Source organism: Mustelus asterias, chromosome 20, assembly GCF_964213995.1.
Source record: "Mustelus asterias chromosome 20, sMusAst1.hap1.1, whole genome shotgun sequence".
Classification (NCBI taxonomy): Eukaryota; Metazoa; Chordata; class Chondrichthyes; order Carcharhiniformes; family Triakidae; genus Mustelus; species Mustelus asterias.
Genome location: NC_135820.1, coordinates 53,089,350 through 53,104,305, shown reverse-complemented (window position 1 = coordinate 53,104,305; position 14,956 = coordinate 53,089,350). Strand labels below are relative to the sequence as shown.

Here is a 14,956-nt window from a genome sequence, read left to right as displayed (position 1 = left end):
ACTTCATGTCCAGTGTCATACCTTCCTGTCCAGTATCCCACGTGATTATGAGGATTGCATGGTGCTATTTGAAAAGAGTAATTGTCATTCTTTCATTTATTGTCTGTGAAATACTTTGGGAGACACAGGAAAGCGCGGTGGAAAGAAAAAAAAATGAATTAATCTGTCCAAAGGTTCACAAAGTATGTATTGCTGTTATCTGACACTGGAGTGACCTGATTTTAAGCAAAATGTTCATCTGCTTTTGATAAAAGCCTATTGACAAGAAAACAATCTTTAAGGACAAGCATAAACATCAGAGTTTAAAATATCAGAGTTTAAATTAATCATCAAATATTTTAACAAATGTGCAAATAATCATCACACTTTACTTGCTAGTGCTGCTGTCTATCTGTTTTTCCAACTTAATCTTCTGAAGGTTCCTTCAGAAGATTTCTTCCTGGGGGAAAATTTCATGGATGTCATCCTTACGGAATCTTGGTCAAAGAGCTTCGACTGTGTGTGAATATAGCTTTGGCTACCTGCTTGATTGCCTGCTGATTTTCTCATTTAATTACTGTCAACGTGTGCAGACATCCAACAGGGGCTGCTGTATTGTGTTCAGGAGTGGGAAACCTTTTCCAATACTTTTCATTCTCTAACCTGGGAGTGATAGTTCAGGTTCATCTGAAGCCTAACTACCACCTGAATGAGACCAATTAGCACAGATTGGGAATTGAACTTGGATCCTCCTGATATGAAAGATTCAGCTACTCAGGCTAAAATTGCTGCGCTGTTTGGGAGTCTAAGCTTAAGACATTTGCATGGATGTTATAATATTGGATAAAGCATAGCAAATTGGAGGATAATATGGGGTCGTTGTGATTGGATTTATACTCTTCTATGGCACGGTGGCGCAGTGGTTAGCACTGCTGCTTCACAGCTCCAGGGTCCTGGGTTCGATTCCCGGCTCAGGTCACTGTCTGTGTGGAGTTTGCACGTTCTCCTCGTGTCTGCGTGGGTTTCCTCCGGGTGCTCCGGTTTCCTCCCACAGTCCAAAGATGTGCGGGTTAGGTTGATTGGCCAGGTTAAAAAAATTGCCCCTAAAATGCGTAGGTTAGAGGGATGAGCGGGTAAATATGTGGGGGTAGGGCCTGGGTGGGATTGTGGTCGGTGCAGACTCGATGGGCCGAATGGCCTCCTTCTGCACTGTAGGGATTCTATGATTCTATGATAATAGAAGAGCAACAACAGCAACTTGCATTTATATATAACTACTTTAAGGTAATAAAACATCCCAAGGCATTTCAGAGGAGAAAAATAGAAATAATAATTGGGATCAATAAATGCCTATGTATGTGCTTTGTATCCATTTTATCCACTTTAAATGTTTATCCATTTCTGCCAATTCTTTGATAGCTTGTTTACTTGTGTCTTCCATCAGCAAGTTGTCAGTGGGATATCATAAAGAATGTGTTTTTATAACAAACAGCCAACATGTATATATCCTTTAAAATAATTAATATTGTACATATTCATAGGAACACAGGAATTAGGAGCAGAAATAGCCAAGTTCAGCCTTTCGAGCCTGCTCTGCCATTCAACCAGATCATGGCTGATGTCTCCCTGGTCTCAAATCTACCTCCCCACCTGTTCCCCATATCCCTCTTTCCTTTTTTTTAGAAATATTTTTATCTCCCTCACTATGGAGCAGTGAGTTCCACAAATTTACCACCCTCTGCGAGAAGTAGTTCCTCCTCATCTCAGTTTTAAATCTGCCGCCTCGCAACCTGTACCAGTGTCCTCTTGTCCTAGATTGCCTCGTAAGAGGAAACATTTGGTCTACATTTACTTTATCAATCCCTTTTAAAATTTTGTATACCTGGATCAGACCCCCTCTCATCCTTCTAAACTCCAGCAAGTACAAACCCAAACTGTTTAATCTCTCCTCATTCGTGATGCAAAATGATCCACAACTTGAGATTAGATGAGCACTTTGCATGTGTCTTGGATTAACAATTAGTAACCAAACAAGCAAGAATTTTAATCAATTCAGAAAATAGCTACGACAAGGACTTTTCCCACAATTTTATGTAAAGAACATTTAGAAACTTTTTTGGGAGATAGAACATAGAACATAGAACAGTACAGCACAGAACAGGCCCTTCGGCCCACGATGTTGTGCCGAGCTTTATCTGAAACCAAGATCAAGCTATCCCACTCCCTATCATCCTGGTGTACTCCATGTGCCTATCCAATAACCGCTTAAATGTTCCTAAAGTGTCTGACTCCACTATCACTGCAGGCAGTCCATTCCACACCCCAACCACTCTCTGCGTAAAGAACCTACCTCTGATATGCTTCCTATATCTCCCACCATGAACCCTATAGTTATGCCCCCTTGTAATAGCTCCATCCACCCGAGGAAATAGTCTTTGAACCTTCACCCTATCTATCCCCTTCATCATTTTATAAACCTCTATTAAGTCTCCCCTCAGCCTCCTCCGATCCAGAGAGAACAGCCCTAGCTCCCTCAACCTTTCCTCATAAGACCTACCCTCCAAACCAGGCAGCATCCTGGTAAATCTCCTCCGCACTCTTTCCAGCGCTTCCACATCCTTCTTATAGTGAGGTGACCAGAACTGCACACAATATTCCAAATGTGGTCTCACCAAGGTTCTGTACAGTTGCAGCATATTTATAGATCTATTTGAGTTTTACCTTATGCATATATAATATTGGGATTAAAATTTTAAAATATCTCATTGTTGTAAAAACAATGTTTTTGCATCATTTCTGTGTCGCACCTTATTTATGTTCTGTTACTTTGAGCAAATACTGGAGGTTGGGGTTCAGCTTACGTTTTCAACTTGTTTCTTGGTAACCACCTAGTTTCTGCATCATTAACAATGTACACATTCATATCAATGTAGTTTAAAAAAAATCTCCAGATCCATATTATGTTCTAAAATTACGAGTAAAAAAATTGCTAACTGTCTCATCTGTCATTCTGAGACAACACTAATATACTTATTTTTCTTATTGATTTTCAGATTGCTACCTTAGCTGATGGTAGAGAATGGTCCATTGAAACGTCAGAAGCTCAGAACTGGACTCCACCACAGCCTAAAGTATCTATATCTTCAACTCATCGGTATTTAGACATCTCTTTTTTAAAATAAATTATCCAACGTTAGTATTCCATTGTTGCAGATAATATGTAACTAAGACGTGATGAGGTCACATCATCTTTTTTAATCTACTCAGTGGCCAAGCCACATGTAGACAATGATGACATCATATGTCAGTGATTTGACACCAACATTTAAATAGTTATTTTATTAAAATCAAAGCCGCATTAAATGCAAAGGAAATTAAAACAATGACATTTGATTGGTATAGTTTACAACATTGCCCACGGATCCAGATTTCCAATGACTCCCAATAAACAAATTGAACTTGGGCAGAAGTATGAGTAATTCTCAGTTGCCAAACCCTGATCAGCCTGATTTTTCATATAGTCATTTTTTTTTTGTTCTAGGACGAAGTGTCATCAGTCACCGTATTAGGTGGACCCATAATCCTCAACAATCTTGGGTGCATCCTTTTTCTGTTCAATATTTTCCTAAAACCATGACCTTGGAATTGTAACAGATTGTTCCTATATATCGGTCATTGAAATGTATCATGTCTTGCCTCGCGCGTTCTCCCTTTACAACACGCTGATTAAATCAGACTGTTACCAAGGTGAGGCACAACTTCAAACTAGCAGCTAATTTATACACAATATATGAATGAACAGGATACAGTTTCACTGTGAGAACAGCCACTTTATGCTCCTTGGATATGAAAAAAGACACTCATTACGAATCCACTAAATTTGGGTTCACCCGTTTTCAAGCTTTTCAAAGCCAAACTGGTTCTGATTATTAAAATGTAGACATCTTCTTGTTGCTGACATATAAATGCAGCTTACCATTTCTGTTTACGTGTAAAAGAGAATGTGAGAGGGCCTTTCCTACCCCTCCACAATACATCTTTCATGGTTTAATTAATCCACAATGTCTATTTCAGCAAAATTAGTTGAAATCAACAAAGACCATCTTCATTGGCTTAAAATTCTTTATCAATGGCTTTGATCATTTAGGTAATGGAATATTTACGTTATTTCAAAACAACCACAATTAACATGAGTAACAGTTTTATTGTTTTCATATTTGCAATTGGTTGCTACCTTTGCCCTCTGAAAAACTTTAAAAATTCAATCTTTTTGAACTGATGCTAACAGTGGAAAAAATATTTTAAGTCAGAAAGTTAAGCTCGGATGATTTGTTACATCTCAACGTTACAATGTGATTCTAGGACTCCTGTTTTTAATTACATTTGGATCAGTATCATTCCCTAACATGTACTTAAGAATTCTTAAGTACATTGTTACCAAGATAAATGGTTATGAGCACATCAATGTCAACCCCTAATAATGTCCAAATTTGTTCTGCCTCCAACACAATCATTAAATCAGAAGCTAACGATGGAAATCGAAAGAAATCAAAGAAAACATGATTGGTTTTTGCCTGCTTTTTGTATATGACCAAATTGATTTAACACATTATAGGATACTTATTTTCCAATTAGTATGTTGTATTGACTCAGACTTTGGATTTGTGGATGACTTCATTTGGACTCTTATTGTCTGTCCTTTCTCCTATGACTGAGATTCATAAAACCTAACATCCAGAACTAATCTATGGTTAGCTCTCGCATTTGGACTTTGGTTGATTATGTTCTCTGTGTCTCTTTGTCTTTACATCTATCCCATCGTTAATTCTTCTTGGACCCTTTTTCTGACTAAAACAAGAAGTTAAAAGTATCTGCTCTATTTGCATTGAAGCCCACACTTTGATTTGATTAGTTTGATTTGATTTATTATTGTCACATGTATTAACATACAGTGAAAAGTATTGTTTCTTGCGTGCTATACAGTCAAAACATACCGTTCATAGAGAAGGAAACGAGAGAGTGCAGAATGTAGTGTTACAGTCATAGCTAGGATGTAGAGAAAGATCAACTTAATGCAAGGTAAGTCCATTCAAAAGTCTGAAGCAGCAGGGGAGAAGCTGTTCTTGAGTCAGTTGGTATGTGACCTCAGACTTTTGTATCATTTTCCCGAAGGAAGAAGGTGGAAGAGGGAATGTCCGGGGTGCGTGGAGTCCTTAATTATGCTGGCTGCTTTGCCGAGGCAGCGGGAAGTGTAGACAGAGTCAATGGGCGGGAGGCTGGTTTGCGTGATGGAATGGGCTACATTCACGACCTTTTGTAGTTCCTTGTGGTCTTGGGCAGAGCAGGAGCAATACCAAGCTGTGATACAATCAGAAAGAATGCTATCTATGGTGCATCTGTAAAAGTTGGTGAGAGTCGTAGCTGACATGCCAAATTTCCTTAGTCTTCTGGCTTAACTATAGCGTTGGCATGGGGGGACCAGGACAAGTTGTTGGTGATCTGGACACCTATGAATTGTATTTGAAGAACTTTCCAATGTTCCTGAGAGACAATGGTAAATTGTTCAATAAATACAAGTCATTTACATAATAACAAATCTAAGGTTCAAAATATAATGGAGAGCTAAGCTGAATGGAAAAAGGGAATAAAGGACCAAAGGCAAAGTATGAGAATAGAGTAGCAGCTAACATAAAAGGAAACTCAAAAAGCAGACACACACAAACATGTATGGATGTGGGTGTCACTGGCAAAGCAGTATTTGTTGTCCATCCCTAATTGCATTGAGCTTAATTGCCTACGAGGCCATTTCAGAGTGCAGTAAGGAGATTTTTCTTATTCGTTCAAGCACTGCTGCTTGGATAAGCATTTATTGTGCACCACTAATCGCATTGAGAATATGGTGTTGAACTGTCTTCTTGAACTGCTGCCATCCATGTACTGCAGGAACACCCACGTGCTGTTAGGTAGGGAGTTCCAGATTTTAGACTCAATGACAGTGAATGGTGATATAGGTCCAAGTCAAAATTATATGCAACTTGAAGGGGCACATGCAGGTGGTGGCGTTTCCATAATCTACAGAGCTTGTCCACTGGGTGGTAGAAGTCACATGTTTGGAAGGTGCTGTCAAAGGAGCCTTGGTGAGTTGCTGCAATGCATCTTGTAGATGGTACACATTGCTGCCACAGTGGGTCGGTGGTGGAGGGAGTGAATGTTGGATGGGGTGCCAATCAAGGAGGCTGCTTTGTTCTGGATGGTGTCAAGCTTTTTGGATGTTTTTGGAGCTTCACTTATCCAGCAAGTAGAGAGTATTTCATCCCACTCCTGACTTGTGCATTGTAGATGGCAGATGGGCTTTAAGGAGTCAGCCACAGTTCAATTTCTTGTCAATGGTAACCCCCAGGATCTTAATAGTGGGGGATTCAATGATGGTGTTGCTATTGAATATCAAGGAGCAATGGTTAGATTCTCTCTTGCTGCAGGTGGCCATTGCCTGGCACTTATGTGGCATGAATGTTACTTGCCACTTTTGTCATATGGGCACAGGCTGCTTCAGTGTCTATGGAGTCACAAATGATACTGAACATTATGAAATTATCTGCAACCTTCCCCATTTCTGACCTTATGCTGGAGGGAAGGAAGATCAATGATGCAGCTGAAGATGATTGGGTCTAGGACACTATTGCGAGGAACTGCTGTAGTGATGTTCCCATACTGAGATGATTGATCTCTAACAGCCATAACCATTTTCCTTTTTGCTCGGTACAACTCTAAACAGTGTAGAGCTTTCTGCCTTATTCCCATTGACTTCAGTTTGCCTGTACCCCCAGATATCTGCTCCTCCACCCCACTATGATATTTCTTCAGTTTGGTTATGGCTACTTGGTGCTGCACTCTGTTCAAATACTGCCTTGATGTCAACTCACCTCTTGAGTTCAGCTCTTTTGTCCATGTTTGGATCAAGGCTATTTAAGGGGTCAGGAACCGAATGGCCCTGGCCATTCAGAGAGTTAACCGCATTGCTGTTGATATAGAATTAAATGTAGGCCAGACCAGGTAAGGATTTCAGATTTCCTTCCCTAATGTACTTCAGTGAGCCTAATGGGTTTTTATGATAGTTGGTAGTTTCATGATGACTGTTACTGAGATTAGCTTTCAATTCCAGATTTTTTTTGTGAATTAAATTTAAATTCTACCAGCTGCCATGATGATATTTGAGCCCATATTCCCCAGAGTATTAGCCTGGATCTCTCTATATTATTAGTTCAGTGATATTGCCACCATGTAATCGTTTCTCTAACACAAATACTATAAAGCCAGTCAAAAGAAGGGTGGGTCAAATTAGAGTCCACAATTGCGTTAATCTTGAGGAGACAGAATGTATGGCTGAGATGCTAAATGAACACTTTACATGTGTCTTCGCTGGAGAAAAAGATGCTACAAATGTAGGAGACAGTAGTACTATTAGATGGAGTAAAAATAGATAGAAGTGCTTAAAAGATTGGCTATTCTCTGGTCCAGATGCATCCTATGTTATTGGAGAAAGTGAGGGTAGAAATTGCAAAGGCTCTGGTGTTATAATTCGGGTCAGAAACTGTTTTATGAAGCCCGCCTGAATCATAAAGTTTTGCATTTTGAATTTGGCTAGGATAAGCATGATATGTTTCACCTCGGGTATGATTCTACTGACCAACTAGGGAGCTTTTATCAAACAAAGTTTATTTAAGAGTACAGTTAACATGTATGGAAGAAAATGAACAACTTTTACCAATTACAAACAAGAGAAAAAAGCAATTATGGTTATATAGTATAAGCCTTCATATATCTGTTCCAATCAAACAAAATTTCCTATAGACAAAAACACCCTTTCCACAGGTTTAACACAGCAAAGACTAATGCTCACATGATACTGGGACTGAGTCCTTTGGATCAATGCTGCATACACAAACAGGCTTGGAGTCAGAACAGCTTCCCGGAACACCAGGGAGAGACTCTGGTTGAGCCACCAACAGCAGATTCTCTACTCCAGGAAGGCAAGAAGCCTTGCTTTCAGCTAAAGCAGACTTTTCAAAACCATGGGAGAGAGAGAGAGACTCTTCTTTTCAGCTTGATGTCCCTTCTAAAACTAAACTGCTGCCAGCCAGAACAGAAAATGAAACCTTAAATTCACTATGAAGAAAAAAGGTCCAAAACACATGACTTGCCACCAGTTTTCCTCCTAACAATGCAGGGTCATAAAAGATCCCAAAGTAAAAATAAATAAGCCCCATTTAAACCACTAAAGGAGCAATAAAAGGACTTCTCCAGCCAACTCGGCAATAATGATAAGCTGTGGCTGGGAGAGCTGCAGAGAACATGATTTGAAAAAAGAAAATTCTTAAAGGTACACACTAACGTCACACTGGCCATTATCTTCCAATCCCCCTTGTATATGGGAATAGTACTGGAAGGTGGTGAATGTTACATGCCTGTTTAGAATAAACAGAAAGGGGGATCAATCGGCATAGTACAGACCAGTCAACCTATGTCAGTGGTGATGACATTTTTAGAGACAATCAGAACAATGTTAATTGGCATTTGGAAAAGTATGACCTCTGAAGAAAGGCCCTTGACCTGAAATGTTAACTCTGACCTGCTTAGTATTTCCAGAATTTTCTGGTTTTCTTCGGGAATTAACCAGTGGTTTGTTATTTTTATGTACTTATTTACCTGTATTACTATTAGTTTGTGCATTTATACCCCTGGATATCTGCTCCTCTGCCCCATTGTGGTATTTCTTCAGGCAAAGTGATAAATAAATGGTTTTCCAGGGTGTGATAGCAGAAACAAAAAGTCTGAAATTTTTAAACAGGCAATTGGGATTTGTGATGGAGGTGCAGGGATTTGTTTGGAATTATGGCCTTTTACCTGTACTCACCTTTGTGATTAAGATGTATTCGGAAACTCATTAAATCAAATGATTGGAACTGGTATTCTTTTTTCCAACATTGAATAATGAGATCTTTCTCATGGAGAAAATACACTTTACTAATGCTACAGTATTCCGTCAAACATTTTGACTATGAATGAGAGCTTTGCACTAATAGTTTCTTAATTTTAAAGTTGCAAATACAAAATTTGCACTATCACAGATAGTTTCCCTACCATAATGATACTTTTCTAACAATTATGTAATTTTCTTATTCTGCCTACCAAAAATGTACCACCTTATGCATATCTATATTTTAGAGATACATTAATGACCTTGACTTGGATAATTTCAAAGTTTGCAGCCAGAACATAACTCCTAAAAATAGTGTACAATGAGGAGGAAAATAATAGACTTCCAGAGGACATGGATAGACAAATGAAATGTGCTTTCACATGGAAGATTAAACTTAACACATAGGTGTGAAGTAATGCATCTCGGTTTGAAGAATAAGGAGATACAATGTCAACTGTATGATACAACTTTAAATGTGGTGAAGGAATAAAGGGACCTGGGGTGTGCGTGCACAAATCTTTGAAGAAAGCAAGGTGACAAGGTTGTTGAAAAGGGATGTGGGATCATTAGCTTTAATAATAGAGGAATAGAGTATAAAAGTGAGGAGGTTATGCTCAACCTTTACAAAAATACTGGTTAATCAATAGTTAAGCAAGTTGTGTGACAGAAACATTTACACTTGCCTCTCTCAGAAATTAGATATTGATGACATAAAGCTGTTGAGAGAATTGTTTGGTACAAAAGAGCAGGCAGTTTTAGTAGGGAAGGAGATCTAGGAGTTGTATATGAGGTCAGAGGAGATAGCTAGAGCAAGATATTGCCCGGTGAAAGACTGTGGTTGCACCATCAAGAGGCAGGAACTATAGGTCAGACTTGAATGAAACAAAAAAATTGAGTTTTGGGGAAAATACTTCTAACTACCAATTACACTCAACTGGTGCAAGCATTGATAGTATGCAATTCAAAGGAAGTTAACGTAGTTAGTGTGGATTCAGTAGCAAAAGAGTGGGTAGGGTTAAGTGAGGAGGGAAATATTTTCAAAGTATATATAATTTGAAGTGTAAGAAAGGTTTAATCTGGAGCAGTATTTCAGGTTAAATCATGATTGCAGGATAAGGAAGAATATAGTGAAGAACTGGCAAAAGACATTTTAGGGTTGATGTTTGGAGGCATTTCTTCATGTGGAGTAATTAATAAATGGTTTTCCAAGTATGATAGCAAGAGGCAAAAGTCTGTATTTTTTAAAGAGGCCATTGGGATAGGGGAGCCATGGATTTGTTTGCAATTATGGCCTCTTATCTGTACTCATCATTTTGATTAATATGATGATGAACTGGTTCAGGATTATTGGATGCATTCTGAAACTGATGAGATCAATTGATTGGAAAGGGTGCTCTTCTTTTTCAACATTGAATGATGAGATCTTCCCCATGCAGAAAATAAACTTTATAATTTACTACTTGTATAATACTCCATCGAACAATATAAAGGAGGTATTTGGGGTATAGCAAAATTCTATAAAACTAGTGGCATAGCAGAGAGAGAGAAAAATAACTGATGATACTGTCATCTTCCTGTGCAGCTGAGAATAAGCAATTGTAATGATCGAAAGACAAATAAGTTTGAATATCTATCAAGACTATCAACACAATTCCATTTTGACTTTCTGCATGAGAGCTTTGTACTAATTTCTTGATTTTAAATTTGCAAAATTTCCAGTATCACAGAGCTTGTGTATCTCTACCGTAACAGGAATACTGAAGTGTGAGCAGGTATTTTAATAACTGGTTGCATATGGGTATTGATTGCATGTGGCCCTCTTGGCTAAAAATTCTATTTGAACTAACAGATCTGTGGCGCTACTGTGAGTTGTCTGGAGATGTTTGCAAAGTTTAGCTGTTAATCTGCCTGTCTCTGTACTGCCGCTGCTCAGGTTTTACTGTAGGAACGTGATCTACATAAGTTGCTTTATCAGTTAAAGCCTAATTGTTGTCAGAAGCTTCTTTCATTTGGCAGCTTTTTGACCCTTCTTCGTCTTAGCTCAAATTCTATTTAAGAAGTTGATCAGCCTTTTCTCCTTTTGTTATAAATTATGTATATTTTAAGATTGCTTAGTTCCGATTTGTTGGCATCTTATTTGAAATGTGAACCAAGGAGTATGGCCGGTATTCTCAACTCTTCATGTAAATAGGTTAAAACATAAGCAGACTATCAATAATACTAACACGGCCATGCTATAAAATACAATGCAGCCTCATTACTTGTCTCTTCAACAAGTACCTTGTCAAGGAACCTATTCTTGAGACTCAAGTTAAAGAAGCAAATGAGAAATCTTAATGTGCCAGCTGGTTGCATCTATGTGTAATCACTCAGAGTACATTTATTTTATTCACTTATTCTATATTTTCATTCGTAGCTCTAGACCTAACCAAACCTCTGCATCATCCTCTGATAAAGTGTTTGAGGACTGGCTGAATGATGATAACTCCTATCAAAGGTAAAATTAAACATTATATCGCTGTATCTATGATGTGATTTGTTATTCCTCCTTTTGATCTTTTCAGTTGAAGGTGTGGTAATTAATTTCCTTTCATTATTTAAAGTGGTGGAGGATTTGGCAGTCAGGATAATCGTTATGTTGGATTTGGAAACACTGCATCTCCTCAGAAAAAGGAAGATGATTTCCTCAACAATGCCATGACTTCAATTTATTCGGTATGAAAATATCTTGGTTTTGTTGCAGTTACAGTTTTGCTTCAGAACGATAGTGAAAGGATTTTTTTGGCTGCTGGTTAATACCTGATTTTAATTATGCATGACCACTAAGTGCCACTGTTTTCATGTAAATTTTATCTTGTAATGTGATAAAGATTTGAGAGTAACCTTGCACCTGTTATCTAAAGTTTAACTCTGTACTCATAGTACAAATGAGATGTCACTTTATTGAAGAAAATTGATTTTAAGTTGGCTTTATCAACCTGCCATGGAACTTGAAATTTTTGTGTAGTAGAGTGATGTTTAATGAAGTATTGTTCTGTTCTATGAATGAAAGATCAAGGTAAAAGTACTGTTACATTGGTAGCATTGTACAATACATGGATGTTTCTTGTTGGTTTATGAACCTAATTGACTTTTTTGAAAGTTAACTACACTAACTTCCAGCAATTGCCAAAGTAGCTAAATTGTAGCAATACTATTTAGGCAGGTTATATATTATGAATATAGGAATACATGGGACAAATTGATTAATTCAGTTCATATCTTACCCAGTGCTTGCTTACAAATTTTCTAGCCTCAAGAGACAGTTTCCTGATAGCATAATAATACATTTCTGCTTTATAAAATATAGGATGGTTTTTATTATCAATAAAACTTGCAAAAGTGGAATACACCTACTTAGGATATCCTTATGTCTTGCAGTCATTTTAAAAAATTATAGTCATTGTTTTATAGGCAAAAATGCTAGCCAGTTTGTGTATACAGGAAGCAAGGTGATGAATGACCAGTTCAGTGCTCCTTCAGTATAGCACGGAAATGTCAGCCTAGATTTTGTGCTCAATTTCAAACAAGCTTGAAACCCATAACCTTCTGATTTGTGAAAGTCCTTGCTTGAGTCAAACTTGGAGTTGAGGGATCTGCTTATATGTATGCAATATAAAATAAGGATCCCAAGATAACTCTGAAGTTATTCTGCTCCTAATATTTTCAATAATGTAAAGTTTCAATTTTTGGCTACCCTATTTTGAAGAATATAAAACTCCAAACACTAACATGAATTTTTTTGTCATGTAAGTGCATATAATATTTAAATATTTAATGTTAGCCCAGTACCAAAACCTTTGAACTGTAGTGAATCTTCTCTTCCGGTTACTTGCAAGCACTGCTCAATTAATTGACCCATGAACTGCTTGCTTGGGGTTTAGGGGCAAGGAGGAGAGCTATAGTCAGCATGATTGAATATAAAGTTAAAATTAAAGTTTATTTATTTATTAGTCACAAGTAAGGCTTACATTAACACTGCAATGAAGTTACTGTGAAATTCCCTTCGTCACCACAGTCCGGCGCCTGTTCGGGTCAATGCACCTAACCAGCATGGCTTTCAGAATGTAGGAGGAAACCCACGCAGACACGGGGAGAACTCCAAAGTGACCCAAGGCTGGAATCAAACCCGGGTCCCTGGCGCTGTGAAACAGCAGTTCTAACCACTGCTACTGTGCTGTCCCTATCCTGAATATCCTGATTGTTGAAAGCTTCAAATGACTGGCAATTTTTATTACACTTGGAATTAAAACTGACATTACAGAAACCAAAAACTAGCATATTTGCTATAAATGATCAAGAATAAGGGACATAAAATCCTTTCAAATGTATTCACTGTTTTACAGGGTTGGAGCAGTTTTACTGTTGGAGCCACAAAGTTTGCATCAGCAGCAAAAGAAGGTGTAAGTAGCCTATTTCAACTTCTGATTTTAAGTCACAGAAACATTTCCAATTGGTTATTTCGAGCAATGCAGCATTTTCTGCAAACATTCAAGTTTATTAAACCTTTTCTATTCTGCTAATTTAGTCATTGATCTTCGAGAGATTCACAGGCCTGAGCATTTACTTAAAACATTTTATGTTCAATTGATTTTTTTTTTCTATTGTCATTTTTTCTGATGTCTTATTTTAAGAGGTAAATGTAATATTAAAATGAATAGGTGTAAAAGTAACAGGGTTGTTGTGGGAGATTTTAATTTCCCCTATATTGACTGGGACTCACTTAGTGCTAGGGGCATGGGTGGGACAGAGTTTGTAAGGAGCATCCAGGAGGGCTTCCTGAAACAGTATGTAGATAGTCCAACTAGGGAAGGGGCCACACTGGATCTGATATTGGGGAATGAGCCCGGCCAGGTGGTCGACGTTTCAGTAGGGGAGCAGTTCGGGAACAGTGACCACAATTCAGTAAGCTTTAAGGTACTGATGGATAAAGAAAAGTGTAGTCCTCAAGTTGAGGTGCTAAACCGGGGGAAGAGTAATTACAACAATATTAGGCAGGAACTGAAAAATGTAGATTGGGGGCAGATGTTTGAGGGCAAATCATCATCTGGCATGTGGAAGGCTTTCACATGTAAGTTGATAAGGATTCAGGACCGGTATATTCCTGTAAGGATGAAGGATAAGTATGGCCAGTTCTGGGAACCTTGGATAACGAGAGACATTGTGAGCATAGAGAGAAAAAGGAAGCATTTGTCAAGGCTAGGAGGCTGGGAACACACAAAGCAAGTGTGGAATTCAAGGAAAGTAGAAAGAATCTTAAACAAGGAGGAAGGAGGGCTAAAAGGGGTCACGGAAAATCATTGACCAGCAGGATTAAGGAAAATCCTTAAGCAAGAGCAAGAAGGTAGCCAGGGAGAGGGTTGGCCCACTCGAGGACAGGGGAGGGAATCTATGCACGAAGCCAGAGGAAATGGGTGAGGTATTAAATGAGTACTTTGCATCAGTATTCACCAAAGAGAAGGACTTGGTGGATGATGAATCTGGGAAAGGGTGTGTAGATAGTTGAGTCATGTTGAGATCAAAAAGGAGGTGGTATTGGGGTTCTTGAGAAACATTAAGGTAGACAAGTCCCCAGGGCCTGATGGGATATATCCCAAAATACTGAGAGGCAAGGGAGGAAATTGCTGGGGGCCTGAGAGAGATCTTTGTATCCTCACTGGTTACAGGGGAGGTCCCAGAGGATTGGAGAATAGCCAATGTTGTTCCTTTGTTTAAGAAGGGTAGCAAGAATAATCCAGGTAATTACAGACCAGTGAGCCTTACGTCAGTAGTAGGGAAATTATTGGAGAGGATTCTTCGAGACAGGGTTTACTCCCACTTGGAAATAAGTGGACATATTAGCTAGAGGCAACATGGTTTTGTGACGGCGAGGTCATTTCTCACTAACTTGATCAAGTTTTTCGAGGAAGTGACGATGATGGTGATTGAGGGTAAGGCAGTGGATGTTGTCTACATGGA

At 38.5% G+C, this 14,956-nt stretch overlaps 1 protein-coding gene across 3 annotated transcripts in view; it reads left to right on the top strand.

Moving 5' to 3' along the window:
- Nucleotides 1-14,956, top strand: part of arfgap1 (ADP-ribosylation factor GTPase activating protein 1) — a 39,700-nt gene that overhangs the window by 13,754 nt on the left and 10,990 nt on the right. For all 3 annotated transcript variants that reach the window (XM_078236548.1, XM_078236546.1, XM_078236547.1), the window contains exons 6-9: nt 3,033-3,133; nt 11,376-11,456; nt 11,563-11,674; nt 13,345-13,401. In XM_078236548.1, the coding sequence (XP_078092674.1) occupies nt 3,033-3,133; nt 11,376-11,456; nt 11,563-11,674; nt 13,345-13,401 (351 nt within the window). The remainder of the gene's footprint in view (nt 1-3,032; nt 3,134-11,375; nt 11,457-11,562; nt 11,675-13,344; nt 13,402-14,956) is intronic.